Source organism: Argopecten irradians, chromosome 6 (assembly GCF_041381155.1).
Source record: "Argopecten irradians isolate NY chromosome 6, Ai_NY, whole genome shotgun sequence".
Taxonomy (NCBI): Eukaryota; Metazoa; Mollusca; class Bivalvia; order Pectinida; family Pectinidae; genus Argopecten; species Argopecten irradians.
Genome location: NC_091139.1, coordinates 23998632 through 24022664, shown reverse-complemented (window position 1 = coordinate 24022664; position 24033 = coordinate 23998632). Strand labels below are relative to the sequence as shown.

General features: G+C 37.0%; 1 protein-coding gene and 1 long non-coding RNA gene across 2 annotated transcripts in view; both read right to left on the bottom strand.

Moving 5' to 3' along the window:
• LOC138326403 (protein EFR3 homolog B-like) overlaps positions 1 to 3868 on the bottom strand; it is a 36152-nt gene extending 32284 nt beyond the window's left edge. The window contains 1 exon segment of the mRNA XM_069272514.1: positions 3842 to 3868. Within this exon segment, the coding sequence (XP_069128615.1) occupies positions 3842 to 3868 (27 nt within the window).
• A 1999-nt stretch (positions 3869 to 5867) lies between these two features.
• The window catches only part of LOC138325394 (uncharacterized), a 152636-nt gene continuing 134470 nt past the window's right edge, over positions 5868 to 24033 (bottom strand). Inside the window, exon 4 of the long non-coding RNA XR_011208775.1 lies at positions 5868 to 5891. This is a non-coding gene — a long non-coding RNA (uncharacterized lncRNA). The remainder of the gene's footprint in view (positions 5892 to 24033) is intronic.

Sequence of the window (24033 nt, the reverse complement as noted above, 5' to 3'; positions counted from 1 at the left end):
TTTAGATTATATCTTTCTACTGCGTATGCATCGTAAAATTCTACTAAGTTGCATGAAAAAAATCACGATAACTGCAGGTACAGGTATAGTAGGCCTAATGTTATACAATGCACAGTCGATGTCGAGAACAGATCCGATTTGATGCATTCAACTCAAATATAAAGAAATGAATGCTATAGCCGAAACCTTTTGGACTCAGAGATAGTCAAAGATCGCTTTTTTAATGAATAAGAAAAAATAAACACGAAAAAATGACGATAGCTGCTCGCAACCTACTCCAACAATGTTAGAGGTATAGCACGACGAGACACTTTTGGAACATTACGTCGTGTCTAACCTCTAACTTCCGATAGGCCATTTACCCGATGCTGAGGGTAACATTCTCAAAGTTTGGATTGTGACAATATAAAACGTTTAAATCATATACAAATCGTCATCAATGTCAAATACCTACCTCTTTTTCATAAATCAACAAGTATTTTGACAAAATCAGCAGTAAAATCCATCTAAAACAAATATTTACATCTCCTAACGTAAACTTTCATGACCCAGACAAAACTTCATGATGAAAGCGATCCGGCCGGTAAATAGAAAAAACGAATTGCAAAGTCCCCAAAACGCTTGATCTGCCTTTACTTTTACTTGCATGCTGCCCGCTTGAATTCACGTTCCGTTTTTTGTAGTAACCAGCCGCCATATTTAAAACTAGGTCAAAATGTTACGGAAGGGATTCATCATATCTAATCTGCTAAAATACTATTTTATGAGGCCCCAAGTTATGGTTTTCCTAGATAAATGGGATAATTAATACATAAACTGTAAGTACACGTCAATGTTATCACTGTTAGAGCAAGAAATAATGATATTATTGCACTTTTCATTCCGCCTTCATCTGACGTCGGAAGCTGCATCAAAGAAATAGGCCTTCGGAAATGAGAGTCGACAGTCAGCAAAGTAACGTCCGATAAAAAAAACGGCTGACCAGTCGACTCTCATGTTATGGGAGTACTATGAACGCAGTGCTACCGCGGTTTCATCGGTTTTCGACGGCTAAAGACCAAAATAGATTTTTTTACACACAATGTCAAACATATTCAATTCAACTCATTAATTATATGTGTCAGAAGCATGTTAATGATGTTTTTTTGTGCAATATTTCATGAAATTCATCTACTAAACGAAGCCTTGTATCCACAAACGCTGTAAGATTTACATTGTAGCCTACGTAGGCCTACTGTTTCTTTTTGTCAAAGTGACGTTTAAATAATGAAATGTTCCAAGATAAAGTAACGCCATTATTTTAAACTATGTTAAGCTGTATATGAGTGCAAACTGTCACCATAATACCGCAAATGAGTGCTTATTCAATCCTTCAAAACGTCAGCTTGCAAGGTCGAATCACCCGGGCTCATAGAGGACTAAAAAGTGACGTCATTGGAATGTTCGGGATCAAATCGTCAAATTTAGAAATGGTAATCAGAATAAAGAAATTAATCATTTATTTACTCACATCGCAATATTTTCATATCGCAACTGTTACAGGAAATTCTTATTACCTGGTATCGAGTTCTATGCCTGATTAATCTCGATATTTAGTGTTGAAAATATCTGGTTTATTGATATTATTCCGCTACTTTTGTTGAGTTTGAATTCGCAAATTCGAAGGGCGTCAGAACGCTTGTTTTCAACCGGAATCAACACCGTAGTGATAAAGACCTTCCAAGTGGATTTTTTTCATCGACATAAAAAGTTGATTTTCTCAAAAAGTAAGAAAAATAAAATACATTAATTTTGCTGGAACACTAAAAAAATCATTCTGATTTCGGAACAGTTGGAATCATGAAGATACCTCTAACAGTATTTTTATTATTATTATTATATATATTATGTAAGTAATTATTCTTCTTCTACACTTATTTTGTGTCCAAAAGATCTTCAAAATGGTAAGAGGTATGCCAATGGCTTTATTGTTATATTGTATGGCATGAGTTGAAGAGGTGACCGCAACATTTTTAAGTAGGTCAAAAATCCAAGATGGCCGCCATGACGTCATACCTAAAAAGTTTAAAACAGCCATAACTCAAAAACCCTTTAAGATACAGCAAATATTTTTGATGTTTTATGTAGATCATATAATAGACTAACTTTTATTCAATTACAGCAATTAGGTCAAAGGTCAAATAAAAAAGCTCGCTATGGGGTCAAAGTTCACGAATTTTTATTTTTTTGATTTTGCGAAATTTCTTTTTACATATCGATGCAGAATGTCATTCTGATGAATTTGGTATCTTTTATTTTTCGGTAGCACTTCCGGTTAATGCTGTATGCCATTTTAAACATTCCTTTGATCTTTGCGAAATTCCCGCCAAAATGTTTAACATTATATATTGTCGAACTGAATGACTAATATAGTCTACAATTGCTAGAGAAAAGACCCCTCTAATGTTCTCTAACGTTTGATATGATTTTCATCTTCATCAAAAAAACAAAATGGCCGCTATGACGTCATATCTTAAAATTTAAAAATGCTTATAACTCACTAACAGTTCTTTTCACAGAGTTCATCCAATAATATTTTTTGCAGATAATCTTAAGCGTAAACTTTTTCTCTCTACATGTTATTACAAAAAATGGCAACTTCCGGTTTTCGGTAAGGGTCAAATGTTAAAGGTCCTTGAAAGTGAGAAAATCTAAAATCCTTAAATTGGCTTACAATCTGGGTGAAACACTCCATAATGATTACAGTAATGGAGACTTAATGGAGTTAGCTCTAATAGAAGTCTATACACAATACAAGGCTGTCCTTGTATATAACCTACAAATAAATAAATTAGATAGAGGAACCAAATAAAGGTGACAAATGGCTTCTAAACAGCTTTACAAGTGTATATATTTTGATTGTGAAAATGTTATAGTCATTGCAAGATTCTTTTCTTTTTTGACAAAATCTGATCAGGTCAAACCTACACACACATAAGTGAAAATTTTGTTAAAAGTGATTTTGAAGTAAACTGAAAACTTAAAAGCTTAAATCCAATTATTCTGTGTCAAATAGAGGTGTGTGTAGTGTCAGAAGGGGTGGGTCTGACTTAAAGATACTTCTCAATTTACATTTATCTCTTTCCTTTTCACAAATTATCTACTGTTTTATCGGTATAATTACTTGTTGATTATAAGAGAGGGTATCTATACTCTACACATGGTGATTTCTTTAACAAGGAGTAGAGAAAGTTTGAGAAATACTGTACTCTCTAAATGAGCTTTACAGACTATATGCATGAATAAGATATTAAAACATTATACATTAATCAGAAAAAAAACAACCTCTAAAGCACCTTTGTATATTGAAAACTCCTAAATCCTTGAATCAGAAATAAATTTTAAAACAGAAACCTCTAAATCTTAATAAAACGACCAAATAGATATAGGAACACATTGAAGCCAAGCAAACAGTATACTGACTATACCCCGACTTCTGTGAAAATAATTTTTTTTAGAAGACTGTATGGACAAGAATTGTTTTCTCCCGGGAATACTAAAATGGACTTTTGCAGAGTCTGGACAAGCAGACTGAGACAGGACATCACAAAGAGTTGCACTATAATTTTGTGAAGTGATTTATGATTTTCCTCGACTGTGCCGTCTGCTTCCTCCTGAATACTATAATTATAAAACATAACTAATGTGGCCGGATCATACAGAGTTTTGTGTTTGTACAGAATTTGAACACTGTCCCCATAAATATATATTCTGACATAAATTATTAGAGAGAGCCTCTATTCCATATTTAGAGGGAGCCTCTTTTCCATATTAAGCTATAAACATGAAATGAATTGATTACCTTGTCAATGTTGAATTGTTCATCCATCTATATTATATAAATCAAAGAATCACATTGATTCTCCATATCCTTTGAGAGGATGTTTTATCCTTTTTATTTACAAGAACAACCGAAATCTTTGAATTTTTTTACTCCTGTCATTTTGTCTAAAAGCTTTGAGTTTACTGTAGTCTATAGGCTGTAAGACCCCAAGCCAAAGGGCTGTATCCTTTAAGAATATGTTATCCACTATCTGACCCCCTCAATCACGTTTCCACTCTGATATATACACCGATCTATAACAAACACACCCTGTACTTATCTTTCCTTGACAAACCATCCATTTTTGTGCAGTTTCCAGACATTCTCATCCATTTTCTTTACATAAATGTGACAATGATACGTATATTAGACCACCTTAAACTTGGTAGGTCGTCTGCTCTCTTTGACAGAAAAACCAAAATGGACTTGTAATTAGAAACTCCCTTTTAATCTATTAGGTGATTTCAATGGAGTTTCTTTTTTTTTTCCATTGGGAAGCAAATCAATGCGTGAAGGGTATTGTATAATATTTTGGGCTATCATGATTACATTTCAAAGTATCTGTCATTGCGACAATTATTGCTATAATCTTTAGATAAATGGTTCTGATAGTAATGGCTGCTCCTATTACTTTGTCAAAGGTTACTAAATAGATTTATTTGTCGGCTGTAGCAGACGTCAACACCTGAGCTAGCTGACAGTGGACATATTGCGTAGGGTGGGTAGTTTGAAATATCATCCTTTTCTGAAGTTAATATCATTAAGTCTACATTAATGGCAATTATTAATGATGACATGGCAGTGAGAAAGAAAGAACTTCCTGTGTTTTCAGCAATGTCAGCAATGCCATTTTTCCTTAATTCAGGAGGTTGCAATTGAAGCAAATAAGAATTTTTATAGCAGAAAAAAAAATTGTTTATGAGTTGACTACATTTGGTAGTAAATGCAAGGCCATTAATTATAGTCATTGATTAGTCATGATCAGACCTTTCCATTACCCAAGGTAGTTCTTTAAATGACAATACTCAGACATTCCTGGCTACGAAAATCAAGCATATATACATTGCTCAAATGACTAAATCCTGGCTTTTCTGGCATGGGCTACCAAAATAATTCATTGGTCCAAATGACTAATTCCTGACTTCCCTAGCTGACCAATAGTGTCCAAAAGCACCAAATTCTATCTTGGTCCAAATGTCCATATTCTGACTGAATCCCTGGCTACCAAAACTAATTCTGTTCTTAATGACCAAAGTCTGTCTTTCCCGATTTAACAAATTGTTGATATGATATAACCCATTAATTTTACTGTACATGAATTTTCTTTTAAAGCGTCATCAAATGTTATTAAAATGTTCTGAATTTGTATAATGATGATTAAAACACAAAATTAAATATTTTTCCGAGGCCTTTACGATATCTGCTAATAACTTTCAGTTGTTTATTATACTCAAAACCAAGATTACATACCATGCCAATTCTTATGTGGATTTATCAATGACATTAACGAATCTTAAAAGAAAACGATAGGTATTAAAATCGAACACAAACAAATCTAACGTAACAGTCGTACTTTTAATCAACATTTATCATATTTTTGTATCATCATGGAGTGTCATTTTCCAAAATCCAATACTAATCAAATTCTACTACAAAGAATTTTTCTTGGTTTGAACATTTGAATGACAGGCTTTTTAACTTGAAGCATGAAAACAGTGATAGAGTTGGTGGGGGATTTTGGAAAGACTAACAATGTTTGTACAATTGGATGTATAGGCATTCCTTTAGTTCTGTATGAGGTGTAGCTGGTGAAATGCTCAAGTGGTCAGAGATAAGATAATGATGGCTGTAATCTCACATCCTCTACCCCATCCAGATCAACCCCCCCCCCTCCTTCCACCACGACCATCCCCTCCCCAACAAATCACAACACACAAGAGGTTCACACTCCCTTACAACACTAAAACATGTACCATACATATATAAAAGGTGATAAAACATCTACTCACCATCTGTATCAAACACCTCCCTGAAAAGACACAAAGCGAAAATAAAATTAAAATTTCATTGATATAAGGAATAAGCCTGTAAGTCAATCAAAAAATTAAACAAGATTTATAATTGTATTAATACATATCTGAAAGTAACAGTATTCAAGTTCAACAGCTAAAATAATGTATGTAGTATTTGAATTCCAAAACCATATTCTTACATGTTGATCTTCACATCAAGACGACTTTGGAAACCTTGCAATTTTTAGGCCTTAAATAATACTGCATATCAGAGAAGAACTGTTTCATTCATCCAGTTTCATCATTCGGCCAGCATCAGTGCTGTCTTGTACTGGTCTGGGAGATTTGGAATGGGGTCAAATCTTAGAGTACTTGTATTATCACCAGTGTGTTGGGGAATATTCCTCAGGGTAGGGGAGAAGGTATATAGATGGGGGAGGGGATATTTGTAGCAGCTGCAATGAAGCATTGTACAGTGCTGTCATCTTGTCACTGTTGTCTGACGAGCCCCAGTCATTGTTGACGAGCCCCAGTCATTGTTGATCGTACATCACATCTCCCTTCTCTCTTCCTCCCATAGGGCTCCACACAGCCAACTCTAATGAAGCGGAAGGTATGCACAATTTGTATGTTTGTATTGGTTGTGGCGTATAATTAGCGTAAATTAGACCTACATAGGTCTAGTTCTGTATACCAATAGTACACACGGTCACTAGGAGGTGCTAGTTCATACTAACAATGGTGAGCCTTTGTTACTATGGTAAATCTGCTCCTCTCCAGAGGAACATTCAGACCGCCACACATACTGGGAACCAGGACAGAAATCAGACATTGAAGCATCATTAAGCCCAGTTAAACAGCTGCCATGGAAACCATTTCCTAGTTTTGATAAATGGAAGAACAAGCTACCTTTGGCGGAACATTTAACTTAAAATGATCTTTACATGTCAAGTTAGCAGGAGGAGGGGGCTCATTGAAGATCCATCCATTTAGCTATGAATGTTGGACAGGAATTAGCTGACCAGCACTGACCAGTGTCCACATGTCCTGCTGTGTTATCCCAAACTGACCAGCATCATTAGCCATTGAGTAAACACAACAACTAGCATGGTCATGTACCACACACCATTGTCTACTTGTAAAGCATTATTATCAGTGGTTATGTAGTACTGACATATGTGTTGGTCCTTCACGCCTGGTAAAGTGGCCAGATGACCTCTGACACTTCTACATACATCAATTAAATGCTAATCCTCTGCTGACAACTGCTCCTTATTGCTGGTGCTTTAGGTAACAGTTTCCACTTAGTAATCTACCTACATGTAAACAAGCTCCTTTTAGCTCCTTCAGAGGTAACTGGCCCCCTCGGATAGTCTCCAGTGACATTAAACAACTTAATATGTATAGCCTCTTCAATGAACCCAATAAAAATTTACCCCTTTTAGACCTTGCAATAGATACCTATAACCTATATATAACATTCTTTAATACTATGGCCACACATGCAATGGTGCCCTGTGAGTCGGCCCCACACCTTTCCAGCTGTCCTTTAGACCAATTACAACTCAATGTGTTGCCCTTACAGGTATCAAATCTCTGAATGTTCTCTACACTGGCCCTTCAAGCTTACAATGGTCAATTTGGTCAGTCCACACTCCTTGATTGTCCGGTCCAAGTACCATTCTATCTCTGTATAATACAACACCCCTACCCGACCAATTTACACCTGTCCACTGTATTGGACATCTTCATTACGTGTTTGTCTGGGGAAAATATGATGCTGCGAAATTTCTACTGATTGCAATTAAAGTGACTTTTGATGGATGATTCCATGAACCTACACTTGTATTTTCTGATTTTTTGAAAAAGATATTGTAAGTTGATCACATTTTATGTTTTCCTTCATTATAACATGTATTCAACAGGGGTGGGCTTAATACTGAGCAGAGGGATATAAAATGGAATCTTCTACTGGGGATCTAAGTATGATGGTAGTAAGTATGATCAATATGGTCTACCTACCTCATTCATTATAACTACAGGTATACAGATAGTTATAAATGCACTGAAATATATATGCAATATTATACAACAGAAAGATTCAACAACAGGATCATGATAGGCAAATGGACAGAGTTATGGGTCAGATGTACAGAAACAGAAACTCAACTTCAATCCAAGCAAGGAAAAACAGACAGAAAATTTGACAAACAAAGCCAAGGAGATTGAGAGAACGAGAAATGAACAAACATACAGATCGAAAGACAAAACAAGAAGATGTACACAGAAGGAAAGAGAGACAGGAAAAGGGTAATCGGAGGTAGAGACAGACAGCTACAGATAGAAAGACAGATAGAGCCAATGGCTTGTTAGGCAGTCACTAGAAGTATAAACTACTTTAACCTTATCTCGGATAAAGATTAAAATTCTCCTTTACAGATATCAGCAGACAAAATTAATGGTGGGCCTTTCAAAATAATATCAACTTGACCTAGCTAACATGGTCTTTCAGCTGTCAGTGGATTCACTAGATCAATGGATTCATTCCACTCTGCAGGGATAACAGCCTATAACATTGCTTGTATCCTTGAAATGAACACCCACAAATCAGTTCTTGTCATTTTGTGTATCAAATGATAGATAAGATTGTCCATTTCCAATGACTAGATGACAGTCCTGAATGTTGTCAAACACTCCCTCAAACCAGGCCCTTAACTGGAATGGCACCAGGGCACAAACTCTGGAATCCCTTATAGTGACACAAAAATAACACTTTATGTAAATTTTATGTTATGAATGTTTTTTCTTTAAGCTGGTGCGAAGGTTTGATGCTATATATGCTACACTAACAACTCATACATGTTGATAAAGAGTTATGTTCCCTCTCAGATCATTTCTTCAATATTACCTAGACGTTACACAAACCACTTATAAATTGAAAATTCTTAAAAATATATTATTATGATTCAACAAACTGACATTTTTTATGACAACAAATATTACTACGGCCATTTATTATAGAACTCTTCAGTACTTCATAATAAGGCACAGGTAGCATACCTCCTTAAGTGACAGTGAATTAATCTTGATGTTTCAGCTTCAGATATTTTTCAAGTATGCTTATCCACAACTAGCAGGTTAATCTGGGGTCAAGATTGTCAGAATTTAACTTTAAAAACTTTGGGAGAATTGGCCAATTACCTAAATCTGTGATAATGAATGGAGTCTGATACATCTCCTGCCACATAGGAATGGCCTACAGGCCTCAACCACAGCTGAAATAACTTCAATATAGGGCAGGTATTCAATTGGAGCAGGTGTTTCTCCTGGCCAAAAGGTCTTAATTCTAAAACTGGATTCCGGAGGTCAGACTGATTAGATACTATAATCAATGGACGCTGGTTTTCAGAGCTTTGGATCAGAGCGGTACTAACCCTCAATGGGTTTCTCATCCCGATACAATCCCCAGAGATTTCCATCTGACTCATGTTTTACTACAATTTCACCAGAAAAATCTACAATGTTTTCTTTAGATTAGCTGGCGTTCAGCGGTCAGTTTTTCTGTCCATGTATATAAATATGTAACATCAGCTTCCTAATTCCCCTGACAGGGTGTGTCAGCGTTAATGGCTAGTGTAGAGTCAAGGAATGATGTTATTTTTTTTGCCTGTCAGATAATTTATCATTAGGTCACCAAGATTACAAATACACCATCATAACCGTATGATACATCAATAGGTCAGTTAAAGTACCATCTAGGTTAATATTGATATATGTATCAATGAATAAATTTTTACTTTTGGAAAAAATTACTTTGATCGAGAGGCCCACAACGGGGGATTGGTTCAGGTGGGTGATCAATGATAACTTAAACCCTCACCCTCTGATCAAGAGGCCCACAGCGGGATTTGTTTAAGGTGTGTGATCTATGATAATTAAATCCTCAACCTCTGATCAAGAGGCCCACAGCGGGGATTGTTTAAGGTGGGTGATCTATGATAATTAAATCCTCTCCCTCTGATCAAGAGGCCCACAGCGGGGATTGTTTAAGGTGTGTGATCAACGATAACTTAAACCCTCGCCCTCTGATCAAGAGGCCCACAGAGGGGATTGTTTAAGGTGTGTGATCTATGATAATTAAATCCTCTCCCTCGATCTGGATCAAAAGTTCTGAACTCCACACAAAACAACTGCCAGACTGTATATGAATATTATTTGTAAATCTTTTCTTCACTTTGGAAACCTGACACTTCTACATCTTTTGGTTAAATAATTTTTATAGCTTCCTCAATCAACAACAAAGTTCATTAATTCAATTAATTTTATAATGGATCAATAGTATCTGCTGTGTTTGAATGTAGCAGCTGATGACTACCCCAGTACACAACACAAACTAGGGCAAATTTGTTATCCATACAACTATAGTAAACTTTTCATATAATACAACCAAAGATCACAAGTTACCAAGATCTTGTGGTCTTGGTTAAAACACATCCGTACAGTGACAGCTATAGACCTCATTAGCTAAAGGTTTGATACAACGTAACAAAAGGGCTTTTCTTGTAGTATCTGATCCAATTAATACAACAAACACAAAGATACTCCGCGATCTGAACATATTTTTGTGATGTAAGGCGGCTTGTTAGATGCAAGTCTCAGAGATTATCTCCAAGCTTTTTGGTATCTGTAGCGTTCTATAAGAATGTCACTCATTCCATGGATTACTTCCGAACATATTTCGTACCTGTTTGTACAGCTGGGTATGCTGGGGAAATCAAGATAGGGTGTCTTGATAGGGAACATTGAGACAAACTTGTCCTCAAAGTTATGTAACATAACAATTGGTATTTAGCTCCACAAAGGGGGAAAACAAGAATTCATGAAATACAGACATCTAGAAGTACAAATTGTTTTCTGGTTTTGAATCCTCTACGTAATCAGATGAGAACAATCACACATCTTTAGCCTATCTTCATGTGTTTAGTATACCTGATTTTTTTAAGTCATAAATTAATTGTCTAACAAGCTTATCAACAGACTTTAGCACAGTGTTATTATGCTTGTAACTAGTAATTGAAATTTTATTCTGTCTTTTATATTTTGACAATAATATTCTTCAGCTCATCCTCTACATCTGTTTCCATACAGTATTTCACTGAGGTATGACACACAAAATGACCATGTTTCCTTCCACCCCCAATATTGGCTGGTAATAGCTGGTCCTCAGGTGGCTCTACACAGACACTGAAGGTGTGAGAGTGGATTGGACTAATATCCCTAATGGTCAGTCTATACAACTGGCCAGAGGAGGAACCGAGGTACAATACTGGTATGACTGACCGTATCCCTGTAAACTTATCATCAATTATTAATGTGATTAGAAGATTCGCTGTAACGACAGAATGTATGTAGGACTTAGCTCATCAACAATATTCCATAGTTAACAATCAACCAATGGAATCCACAGCGTCAGTGGCTACTTCACAATCAATCAAAATTTTACCATTTTCTATAGGCAAAACCAAATAACAAATTTTCTAAAAGATGGCTATGAGTTATCTCCCTTGAAGATGATTATCTCCCTTGAAGATGATTTGAGATTATTTAGAATTTTTCATTCTTATTTTTTTTTTAATTGATATATGCATTCATTGACTCTAAAGAACCTTTTACTACTTATGTGACTTCCGTTACTGACTCATGACTTTATATATAGACCTTCACAAAATTTCGCACATATTTCTAGGAACTATACTTAATTCTTTATTTGAAAATCTTAGGTTAAACTCCAAATTGAATTTGGAATATCATTTGAATCTCATCATTTAAGCTATCAATATTTGTGAATCTCATCATTTAAACTATAGTATCAATATATCATAATTCCATGATCTCTTGCCCCATCCAAAACTGTTTTTAACATTGATATCATACTATATACAACATTGATATCATACTATATACAACCAAAATTAGCCTACTTGACATATGATATTACATGTTTACCAGTTCCCTATGAAATGTGAATTACAGAAAGATGTATGGACATTACCTCCTGTGTTTACAACAGATTAACCAGCTTTCACGATAGAGCCTGTCCGAGGTATTTTTATCAAATAGGTGACAAATGGATCATCAATTTTCCACTTATCCAAATGTGATATGCATTATACGGGAGATCGGAGAGGCGAATTCAGCTCTTGACTGTCAGCTTTCGGTATCGGATGGTCACAATGGGGGATTAAACCTGCCATCAACATCCTCTCTCTCTGACAATGGTGAAATCGTCATGTCAAATTATAATTTGTGTTTTTCAATTTCCGTGTCAATGTGACACTCTTTAATATAGATACTATCCCAGAATTCTGTAACCCGAGAATGAGATGTCCATTATACATGTATGACGCATAATAATTGCAGATATTTATAACTTAAAACAGATTGGGTTACGATACTGCAGATTCAATATTTTGGAGAGTTTCTAACTTTGCATATATTTCATTAATTTCCATTGTCATATGGGAACTTATTTGTTTCAGTAGATTTTTTTTTGTATGAGGTCCATTTTATACAGGCCTATTCTACTAGGTTTTTAGGGGATTTCAAGGAATGAATGTGCATGTTGGTCATGACGGGGAGTTTTCAGTGACAAAAACTTTGTTCCAACACCATTTATTTTATTGATAATTTAGAAAGATCCCTCAACTATTACTTCCCCCATTGCCAATGTGTCTTTGAAACTAAAGTAAATTTACTGATTCAATATTTTCATAGCAACTGTTATAATGAAATCCACCATAATTTGTCTCTACCGCCATCTTTGATTCATCTGAGGCTACTACTACGTGTCTGTCTGGTTGGGTAGCCAGTATCACAGATGAACCAATCAACATTGTTTAAAGAAATCTTCTCTTGAATTCATGACGGCTAGAAATTGCAGGACAAAAAAAATTGTGAAATTCAATTACCATTCACAAGTAATTAAGAGAAGATTTGAATAATTGTTCTGGTAACTAATCCAATTAGAACTTTTTACCATAACATGTAACAAGCAACAGCTATAGTTTGTTGTTGAAATTGATTTTTAGATTCTTTAAAGTAATTTATGAAGTCATGTGATAATAAATTAATTAAACTTAACAAAATATCTACGTAAATTTTGGACGGTTTTGTAACAAACCTTTCCTATGCAGTACATTTCTCATGCAGTCTATTTTTTGTGTTTTAAACATTTATTTTGGAATTCTAACTGTTAAGTGTCTTAAAAGACAAAAATTAATTCTTTCACAAATACCTACATGTCACTCTCTAAGATTACTTGGAAATGAAAACGAGAAGAAATGATATACTTTAAACTAGTGTATGATTATAACGAATGCACACTTCAAAACATATTAACACAAAACACTCTTAGAAAATGTTTCCAGCAAAATAGCACTAATGTCCTCACAAAAACATTGGGAGAACAACAAAGTGATCTTCTACTTATTTTCACTATAAACCTGACAGGATTTGGTGGCATCTCATTATCTCTAATGGATAGCCGTCACATTCTTAAACAGAATCCTAAAATACTACAATAAAACAGTCAATGTTTTTAGACCTTTAGTAATGTAAGCTTTTATGGGTCTTTCAGAATTACAAAAAGTTGTAATCAATTTCCCATTAAATCCAATTAAATGTAGAGATATGTTTTTTGTGTGTGAAAAAATGTCAATTCTGCCTATTATCTAATAGATGAAAGTTTTATGATAGGATCTTAGAAGTTCCACATTAATTTTTTTTTATGGGAGGTGAGTGAAGGCTTTTTTGTAGTAAAACATGGTATGTTGATGGCAAATTATTAAGTTTAATCCAGGACACAATTTAATCTAGGAAAGGTCACTTAAGTACAGTCCAATGAGACGTCCGCAATACCGATTCTGGTATATAGATCTCTGTGCAATGGGATGTCCGCAATACCGATTTTGGTATAGACCTCCGTGCAATAGTACGTCCGCAATAACAATTCTAGTGCAGAACTCCGTGCAATGGAATGTCCGCTATTCCAATTCTGGTAAAGAGCTCTTGAGCTACAGAGTGGTCAATTTTTTATAAAACTATATTTTTAGCAATGTCCTAATTAAAGGTGATGGTTGCAGGACTTGTAACATAAGGGTGGACAAATCTGCAGACCCCTATGGTTCTAACTGTTCGCCCTCTTGTCGTTTCCCTAAACATTTAACTCTGATTTCATTAACCCTACACAGGAAACTTAATTAACTTAATATAATTATCTAACACTTAGAAACATCATGTTTAATGACAACCTGCAGTTCATTAAAAGCCTTTTTCTCACACAAACAGAATGAGTAATTGCTCAAAGAAAGAAATTAAACTCTCTAAAATTTGCAATCATTCTCAATCTGAGAATATTTGATTTGGAGCAATTAATAATTTCTAGAATAAAATGGTCACAATTTGAATCTTTGAATCAAATTTTTTAAACCATGAGCAGTATTTTAACGTTTAGCTAAATAAACTTTTTTTTTTATTAGAGAAAAGAGCCTCTGTAAGTGAAGGAAAAAGAACCAGCTGGTTTTGTAAACATTACAAATCCACAATATGTCAGAAAACAACATTAAACAAATGTTAAAAGTTCTGCAGACTCGAGCAAATCCTTGGGAAACTAGCTATCTAAGTATTGCTGAATTAGACGTCACTATCAAAAACAAAACCTGAATCCTTTAATCTGAGGGATTTACTTAAATAAACAAGCTGTTGTTGATTTAAAAAAAAAATATCTATAGCTAACTAAGATTAATTACTGAAACTGAGAAAGAAATTCTACCGTGGCAGAACCTCAATATATCAAAACAAGTACGGTAGATATTTTTATGGATAATGACAAACACATTTTCTGCAGGCGAAATCGCGGAAATAGATATACCAAAAAACAACAACTCTTTCGTAATCATGTTAATTCAATAGCAGAAATTTGTTACATAAATCTCGTAGGGTGTTACCTAGAAAATGTTTTTGTGTGAAGGGCTCCGATACCATGTTTAAACACTTAGTTTGTACAAAGGATGAAGGAATGGATTCTAATCTGAGACAGGAGCAAAATAGGGCGGAGAAGGGTGGATGGAACAATCAGTCCAGATTTAGGATGATGAATGATGGTGGTAGGAGATAGGGGTATAGGGTCAGAAGGAGGGGTATGTCAGGTAGTGGTTATATAGGAAATAGTGGTGGGGTCAGTGGGAGGGGTATGTCAGGTAGTGGTCATATAGAAAATAGTGGTGGGGTCAGTGGGAGGGGTATGTCAGGTTGTGGTCATATAGAAAATAGTGGTGGGGTCAGTGGGAGGGGTATGTCAGGTAGTGGTCATATAGAAAATAGTGGTGGGGTCAGTGGGAGGGGTGTGTCAGGTAGTGGTCATATAGAAAATAGTGGTGGGGTCAGTGGGAGGGGTATGTCAGGTAGTGGTCATATAGAAAATAGTGGTGGGGTCCGGGGGAGGGGTATGTCAGGTAGTGGTCATATAGAAAATAGTGGTGGGGTCAGTGGGAGGGGTATGTCAGGTAGTGGTGATATAGAAAATAGTGGTGGGTCCGGGGGAGGGGTATGTCAGGTAGTGGTCATATAGAAAATAGTGGTGTGGTCAGGGTGAGGGGTATGTCAGGTAGTGGTCAGATAGAAAATAGTGGTGGGGTCAGTGGGAGGGGTATGTCAGGTAGTGGTCATATAGAAAATAGTGGTGGGGTCAGTGGGAGGGGTATGTCAGGTAGTAGTTATATAGAAAATAGTGGTGCGGTCAGGGGGAGGGGTATGTCAGGTAGTGGTCATATAGAAAATAGTGGTGGGGTCAGTGGGAGGGGTATGTCAGGTAGTGGTCATATAGAAAATAGTGGTGGGGTCAGTGGGAGGGGTATGTCAGGTAGTGGTCATATAGAAAATAGTGGTGGGGTCAGTGGGAGGGGTATGTCAGGTATTGGTGATATAGAAAATAGTGGTGGGGTCCGGGGGAGGGGTATGTCAGGTATTGGTCATATAGAAAATAGTGGTGGGGTCAGGGGGAGGGGTATGTCAGGTAGTGGTCATATAGAAAATAGTGGTGGGGTCAGTGGGAGGGGTATGTCAGGTAGTGGTCATATAGAAAATAGTGGTGGGGTCAGTGGGAGGGGTATGTCAGGTAGTAGTTATATAGAAAATATTGGTGCGGTCAGGGGGAGGGGTATGTCAGGTAGTGGTCATATAGAAAATAGTGGTGGGGTCAGGGGGAGGGGTATGTCAGGTAGTGGTCATATAGAAAATAGTTGTGGGGTCAGTGGGAGGGGTATGTCAGGTAGTGGTGATATAGAAAATAGTGGTGGGGTCAGTGGGAGGGGTATGTCAGGTATTGGTGATATAGAAAATAGTGGTGGGGTCCGGGGGAGGGGTATGTCAGGTATTGGTCATATAGAAAATAGTGGTGGGGTCAGGGGGAGGGGTATGTCAGGTAGTGGTCATATAGAAAATAGTGGTGGGGTCAGTGGGAGGGGTATGTCAGGTAGTGGTCATATAGAAAATAGTGGTGGGGTCAGGGGGAGGGGTATGTCAGGTAGTGGTTATATAGAAAATAGTGGTGGGGTCAGTGGGAGGGGTATGTCAGGTAGTGGTCATATAGAAAATAGTGGTGGGGTCAGGGGGAGGGGTATGTCAGGTAGTGGTCATATAGAAAATAGTGGTGGGGTCAGTGGGAGGGGTATGTCAGGTAGTGGTCATATAGAAAATAGTGGTGGGGTCAGGGGGAGGGGTATGTCAGGTATTGGTGATATAGAAAATAGTGGTGGGGTCAGGGGGAGGGGTATGTCAGGTAGTAGTTATATAGAAAATAGTGGTGGGGTCAGGGGGAGGGGTATGTCAGGTAGTGGTCATATAGAAAATAGTGGTGGGGTCAGGGGGAGGGGTATGTCAGGTAGTGGTCATATAGAAAATAGTGGTGGGGTCAGTGGGAGGGGTATGTCAGGTAGTGGTCATATAGAAAATAATGGTGGGGTCAGTGGGAGGGGTATGTCAGGTAGTGGTCATATAGAAAATAGTGGTGGGGTCAGGGGGAGGGGTATGTCAGGTATTGGTGATATAGAAAATAGTGGTGGGGTCAGGGGGAGGGGTATGTCAGGTAGTAGTTATATAGAAAATAGTGGTGGGGACAGGGGTAGGGGTATGTCAGGAAGTGGTTATATAGAAAATAGTGGTGGGGTCAGGGGGAGGGGTATGTCAGGTAGTGGTTATATAGGAAATAGGGGTGGGGTCCGGGGGAGGGGTATGTCAGGTAGTGGTCATATAGAAAATAGTGGTGGGGTCAGGGGGAGGGGTATGTCAGGTAGTGGTTATATAGAAAATAGTGGTGGGGTCAGGGGGAGGGGTATGTCAGGTAGTGGTTATATAGGAAATAGGGGTGGGAGCTGGGTGGGGTTGGGGTGTGGGGAGGGATATATTGTAGTGGTGATATAGCAGATAGGGATGGGAGCAGGGTGGGTGAGAGTATAGAGTATAGGCTGACGTACCAGTGTGTGGTACCCATGGGAGTTTTAAAATGTGGGTATGGTGGTGACCATTCAGGATGTTGGTAATGGTTTGTGGTAATGGTGGTAATTAGGATAGAGGGGTGTTAGTGAAATGAGTTAAATATCAGAAAAGGAAGCTATAAATAGGACCCAAGCTTAGGATGTTACAATGAGTGAAATAAAATCAAGAGATGTTTTATACTGTCCATAACAAAACCAAAAGATTTAAGTACATATCACTATACAGTGTTTTAGTACATTTAGGGTCAAATAAAGGCCCCTTCCCCTTGGGACTATTTTCTCAATTTCATGTGAATATTTACCTAAATTAGGAAAACTAATTTCTGAAATATACATGCATAGTCTATTTCAGTGAATAAAAATATAGTGATTTCCCAATACAATGATACAGGCCTGTGAAATTATTGTGTATGAGCATGGCTGCTATAGGTCAACAAAACTAGGCATAACATTGCAGATGTCGGTAAAATATTCAATCATTATACTTCTATTACAATCTCTACAGCTGTGACTACTGGTCATTAATGCAAAACTTTAAACGAATGTAGTTGGAATATTTAAATCTTAACACAATGTAAGGTCAATATCCTTTCAGTAGTTTGTCGATGAGGTTAACATATGGTTGTAACAACCTTTTAATTACAGACAGCCAAAAACCACAGGATGTACCTTTTGTTTAAGGTCATACACATTTCTCGTTTGTACTAATGAAACTGATACCTGACAATCATTTGTATCTTCTCACTTAAAACCACTGCATATACATCATTAAAAGTAATACAAAACTTGAAAAGAAGTCTTGCTACATACGTAACCCAGAATATCTATCAAATCAGATTTCCTACGTGTGCATGTACTCTAGTGGCAGTTTTTACACACTTGTAATACATTTTGTCACGTCATGTATCTTCCAACTTATTGGCAGGGTTACATGAACTTCTCAGAAGATCAAATAAATGATTTTATTCTGAACACTTCAGTAATTGTCTTTATCACTTCCTACACAAGCTGAGGATAAATAAATGATATTGCAAGTCTCAATATGCTCTTTTAACTTTAAAATGTTTATCAAACACAAATAAACAACACAAAACTTCCTATATAGCAACAGACTATTACAATTTAGATATCATTGTGATGTATTTCATAGTTACAAGTAAAATATCAAGAAAATAAAGTTTATTTGCATTTTGCATTTAGTTTGTATGGATAACTTGAAATGAAAATTTTTTGCCATTAGGATGTAGCTGAATTGCTTTGAAAAGCTTATCCACAAAACCGATCTACATTTTGAGACAGGTGTCTTCTCAGAGGCGCTGGTTAAGTAATACATAGGACTTATAGACACCTAGGTGTCTTCTCAGAGGCGCTGGTTAAACACTAAGTTACATAAGATAACTCAGATGTCCTCTTGAACTATAGTAAAGTGCATGGTCACAATATCCACTCCTCATTACATCTCCAATTACACATGAATAATTTGTTTGTCAAGACGAGTAATATATGGTGTCCTAAATAGGGATGACAAATGAATTCCATACAGTTCACACAGGGAGTGTAATTTCAACCATTTCTGAAATGCATTTTTTTCAAAACAGTTGTGCTGAAATAAAACTCATAATATTTTCATCGCATTATCTACAGATCTTCCAGCAATGACTTAACTTCTTGCTGTTTATCTAAATAAGTATACATCAGAAAAAAATAACAAGTAAAGGTGAGAATTTTCAGGCACATGATAAAGAGCCTATCAAATGAAGGGTTTACAATATAAATGTTGGCAGTCAGATTTAGTAGACAGACTGTCTATTGTTAGGAGATGGCAGAAAACATTTGGTATCTTTTATTTCAAAAAGCATGTCAAAATGATAAAATCAAATGAATCTAATTATGAATTTATACCAAAATGGTGGTAATTCCCAAGGAACCTGTCTTGCAATATTAATTTTTCCTAAATTTTCTTAAAATGTCCCACAATCTTGTTTGTATGTACTTTTTTTTAATAATTATTGTAATTGAATATTTCTAAGCAATACTGAAACTTTTCAAAAATACTGCCTACATCCTCCTAATTCTCTCACACCTAATCAGCTTTATATTTGCCCTTACACACACCCCTCTCCACCCTCCACTGAACCCACCACTGAACTTCACCACTCCCATTTACTCCCCTCCTGTTTTCCATTAGATTTCTCTTTGCCCCCCCCCACTTACCCATTCCTTATCTCCCAAAAGATCTATCCTATCTTGCACCCTCATATTATTTACCCTGCCCTCAACCCTCTGTGTGTCCACATTTACCCTGCCCTCAACCTCTCTGTCTTCACATTTACCCTGCCCTCAACCCTCTGTGTGTCCACATTTACCCTGCCCTCAACCCTCTGTGTCTCCACATTTACCCTGCCCTCAACCCTGTGTCTCCACATTTACTCTGCCCTCAACCCTCTGTGTCTCCACATTTACCCTGCCCTCCACCCTCTGTGTGTCCACATTTACCCTGCCCTCAACCCTCTGTGTCTCCACATTTACCCTGCCCTCAACCCTCTATGTGTCCACAATTATCCTGCCCTCAACCCTCTGTGTGTCCACATTTACCCTGCCCTCAACCCTCTGTGTCTCCACATTTACCCTGCCCTCAACCTTTCTGTCTTCACATTTACCCTGCCCTCAACCCTCTGTGTCTCCACATTTACCCTGCCCTCAACCCTCTGTCTTCACATTTACCCTGCCCTCAACCCTCTGTGTCTCAACATTTACCCTGCCCTCAACCTTCTGTGTCTCCACATTTACCCTGCCCTCAACATCTCTGTGTCTCACATTTACCCTGCCCTCAACCCTCTGTGTCTCCACATTTATCCTGCCGTCAACCCTCTCTGTCTCCACATTTACCCTGCCCTCAACCCCTCTGTCTTCATATTTACCCTGCCCTCAACCTCTCTGTCTTCACATTTACCCTGCCCTCAACCCTCTCTGTCTTCACATTTACCCTGCCCTCAACCCTCTCTGTCTTCACATTTACCCTGCCCCCTTCCGTCATCCCTCCCCTCATCCCCTTACTTGATCTATCCTGCCCCTCTCCTTATATCAGATTGATCCACCTCCCCAGAGATTCACTCTATCACTGTAGCTAAAACCATTACCTAGTATATCACAAACAACTACAACATATCTTCTTTATATTATTCCCCTTAAACCACAATTCCCTGGTATGAACATACTACTAAACCCTGAACCATCCCCATGTGCCATTCAATACTGACCCTAATTCAGAATTATGTAGTTTTTTTCTTTAGCACTTCCTTACCAACATAAAAGTCAATACAATTGCGAACAGCAGCCGAACAGCAGTCGAAAATTGTCGGCAAGACTTCCCATGCGCTAGTTCATCTCAAATTACCTTACATTGATGACACAACCTAGAGACTGCCTCCACAACAAAAATTTTGTGCTATTTCCTTTAAAAAAAATCTGTCTTTATTCATAGACAAAGCACAAAGTGCTTGCAACTGATACAACTGAAAAATCTCAGTGATGAAATTCTTTATTTAAAACCACCCTAAGCATGGAAAGCGATTCTTAACACTGCCAAAATCCTGCCACTAATAGCGTTCAAAATTGGACCGAAGCTACGAAGCTACGCCACAAGTTGCTAGGGTTGGAGCACATTTAATTAAGCAGTACGGAGAAAGTCAATGAAACAGACCATGAATACAACATGTACAAATAAAAACGGAAAAGAAATTCTCGAAGGCTTTAAGATGGATTCATGTGCTTTCTGCTCAATTAAGCTGGCTGTTTGTTACCATGAGGAGATATTTTTGTCGGTTTGAATCTGCAGGTTGTCCCCGCGTACCGTTAGTCACATATTTGGCTGACAAACCGAGCCACAATCTGTGTGTACATACGCCAACCACATGGATACCGTTGTCGACTCCGCCATTTTATGACGTCGTTGCTTAAGTCATAGGAATGACAATAATTACAGAAACAATATAAAAGTGTGTATACATCCTAGACCACACTGGAACATTTTACCCTGAATTACTGGCTCCTGATCTCACTAACACAGTAATTAACAAACCTTTAAACATCCCAGCATTTCAACAGTTCATAATTCATTCATGTACATTCTGAGCCTTAAATAATTCATACATGTACCTTCTGAGCCTTTTGCATTTAAGTCTGCCTGTGAATTTTTGTTTGTATGTACAGAGAACCGCTTGAGTTGGTATGAGACAATTAAGCCCGACATTATAGTGTTGTCCCACTGAATTACACCATTGTGATGCTGCACCTGTACTTTAATCCTGTTGTTGACTCCAAGCCAATACAACAAACTGTGAACATGGAGAAGGCCGGCCATTAAAGTCTTCAGCAATCTGTTAGTACTACCAAACACGTAATTGGCTGAGTATGTTACTAATGGTATGTCTCACAATCAACTTTCAACAATAGATAGGGTATGTGTATTGTGTTCTGTAATGTGAAAAAGGCCCAATGGGCCTGTGCTGATCAACTGTTCTTTATCCTGCCAACCAGTCTAGGAAATGCTTTACAGGGGGACCAAAGAGGAGACATAGTGGAATTAGTTGGACTTCTACAGAAAAGTGCCCCATATATTTTGTTACCTGCAATAAGCTTTGGATATTAGGTAATTCTTATTTTAGAGACATTAAAAGCTAAAACCTACTCCTAAATTCTTAAACGCAATGCTTCAAAAAAATACAAATACACCATCTAGTCACAGAAGTGCCAATTTTTCAATTGACACAGTAAATTTCTTTTGAATAAAAGATTTCGAAAATATTTATCTAGTATTATATATGGCAGCTTGAGTGAATCCTATAGATTCCCATAGCCTATCCCTGTCCGCTTATGTTTAGACATAGATGAGATTTTCATATAGAATTTCCCCTCCTGTGATAACATCTCACCTCTTCGGCTCCTTTAGGGCTACTCTATCGGACTTGGTATTTGAAAGAAAAATATATTTAGAATGGTGTAGGTTTTTCTGTACGCTTAGCTATGTACTTTGTACGAGCACCAGAAGACATACCCAGCTGGGGCATATATACTTTGAGCTGCTTAACGGAAGTTTGTGTTCACCTAAGGGACAAATATCTCGGTACCTGTCAAGTCTGTCTAGAGGCATCAGGAGGCTATTAGAAGTTCAGTTCCAGAGATACACCCTCCGTACATTGTTTTAGTCTGTTGAATCCTTTTCTATATCCTGATATCTAGTCACGTATGTATTTCCTTCTCTCTGAGAGGATTAGGCTGGTCGAACAGCACCAGCGGGTTTGATCTGAACGTCAATCAGAAGAGTTGGGAAGAGAGCAGGGTAAAAGATAAGGGTTATTGGTTGGCTGTCTCCATTTAGGACTAAAAGGATAAACAGACACCTAATCCCTGTAGACACTTCAAATCCAAGACACTTGGAAACATGTTATAAGGACACATATTAAAAGGACATACATGTACGTTAAAAGGACACTTAGACACATTTAACTGACATATATCAATAAAATAGCAAAACAAAGGCCCTATATGAGGAAAGAAGCTTGTATCAAAAACTTAAATGTGTAAAAAACGTTTGGACACCTGCTTTTGAAACTCAGAGATTCAATAAGACACTTTGACACATGATTAAAATATGATAAGATATTTTGACAGTCTTTTCTATAGAATCAGACAATAAGGCATAATTATTACAAAATCTCACAAAAAATAATGTGCTAATATGCTGCGAAATGTAATACAATATGACACTTGTATTTGATGCATAAAGAGCTTATCATATTTTTTATCCATATAAAGTGTGTATTGACTTTTTTTTATATCTAAAACATGCTTTCCTTTAAATCACCAAAATATAAAGAAATATTTTAGTATAAGCTTAATAAATCAACAAATCATGTTGGTCTGGTATTTTTGTAGTGGTCAGCATTTCTCTGGGTGGTCAAGCCCCTGGTCAGTAGTGCGGACCCTCACTCTCTATTGTGTAGATAAAGAAATGTTTTATTTAAACCTTTAACTTCTCAATAACCCTTTAACCACTTGACCGCATCAGGACAGATCTTATTCGTGATAAAATAATTACAATTTTTACAGCCCACTTATAACCCTGTAGATCTCTGACAAATTGATACTTCCACCATAGCATGCTTGTGTCCCGATAATCTGTTTGTTTGTATTTAATAGATATACCTCAGAAATGAAAATATTGAAATGCTTATTTGAAACATATTGGAGACATAAGGGCAGTATAGATCTTATCTGAATCCGACTGGAGAGGCGGACAGCTTAAATCCTTACAAAGCTGATTTATAACTGGACAAAAATCTTAAATCAATTTACTTGAGTCACATACTTGACAAGGACGTCCAGCCTTCTTGTCTGATGCAGAGAAACTTAGATTTTTTTCTTTTCTTTCTACAGCCAAGTTTAAAAAGTTTACAAAATGGAGCAAATGTGTTCATATTTCATCTTATTCTATAGTTAAATCTGGATTATACAAAACACTTTTTGAATATACTAGGATTATTAAGAAGCATTGGTTAAACCATTGTTTTTTTAATTATCATAGTATATAACAAATTTTTGAAAT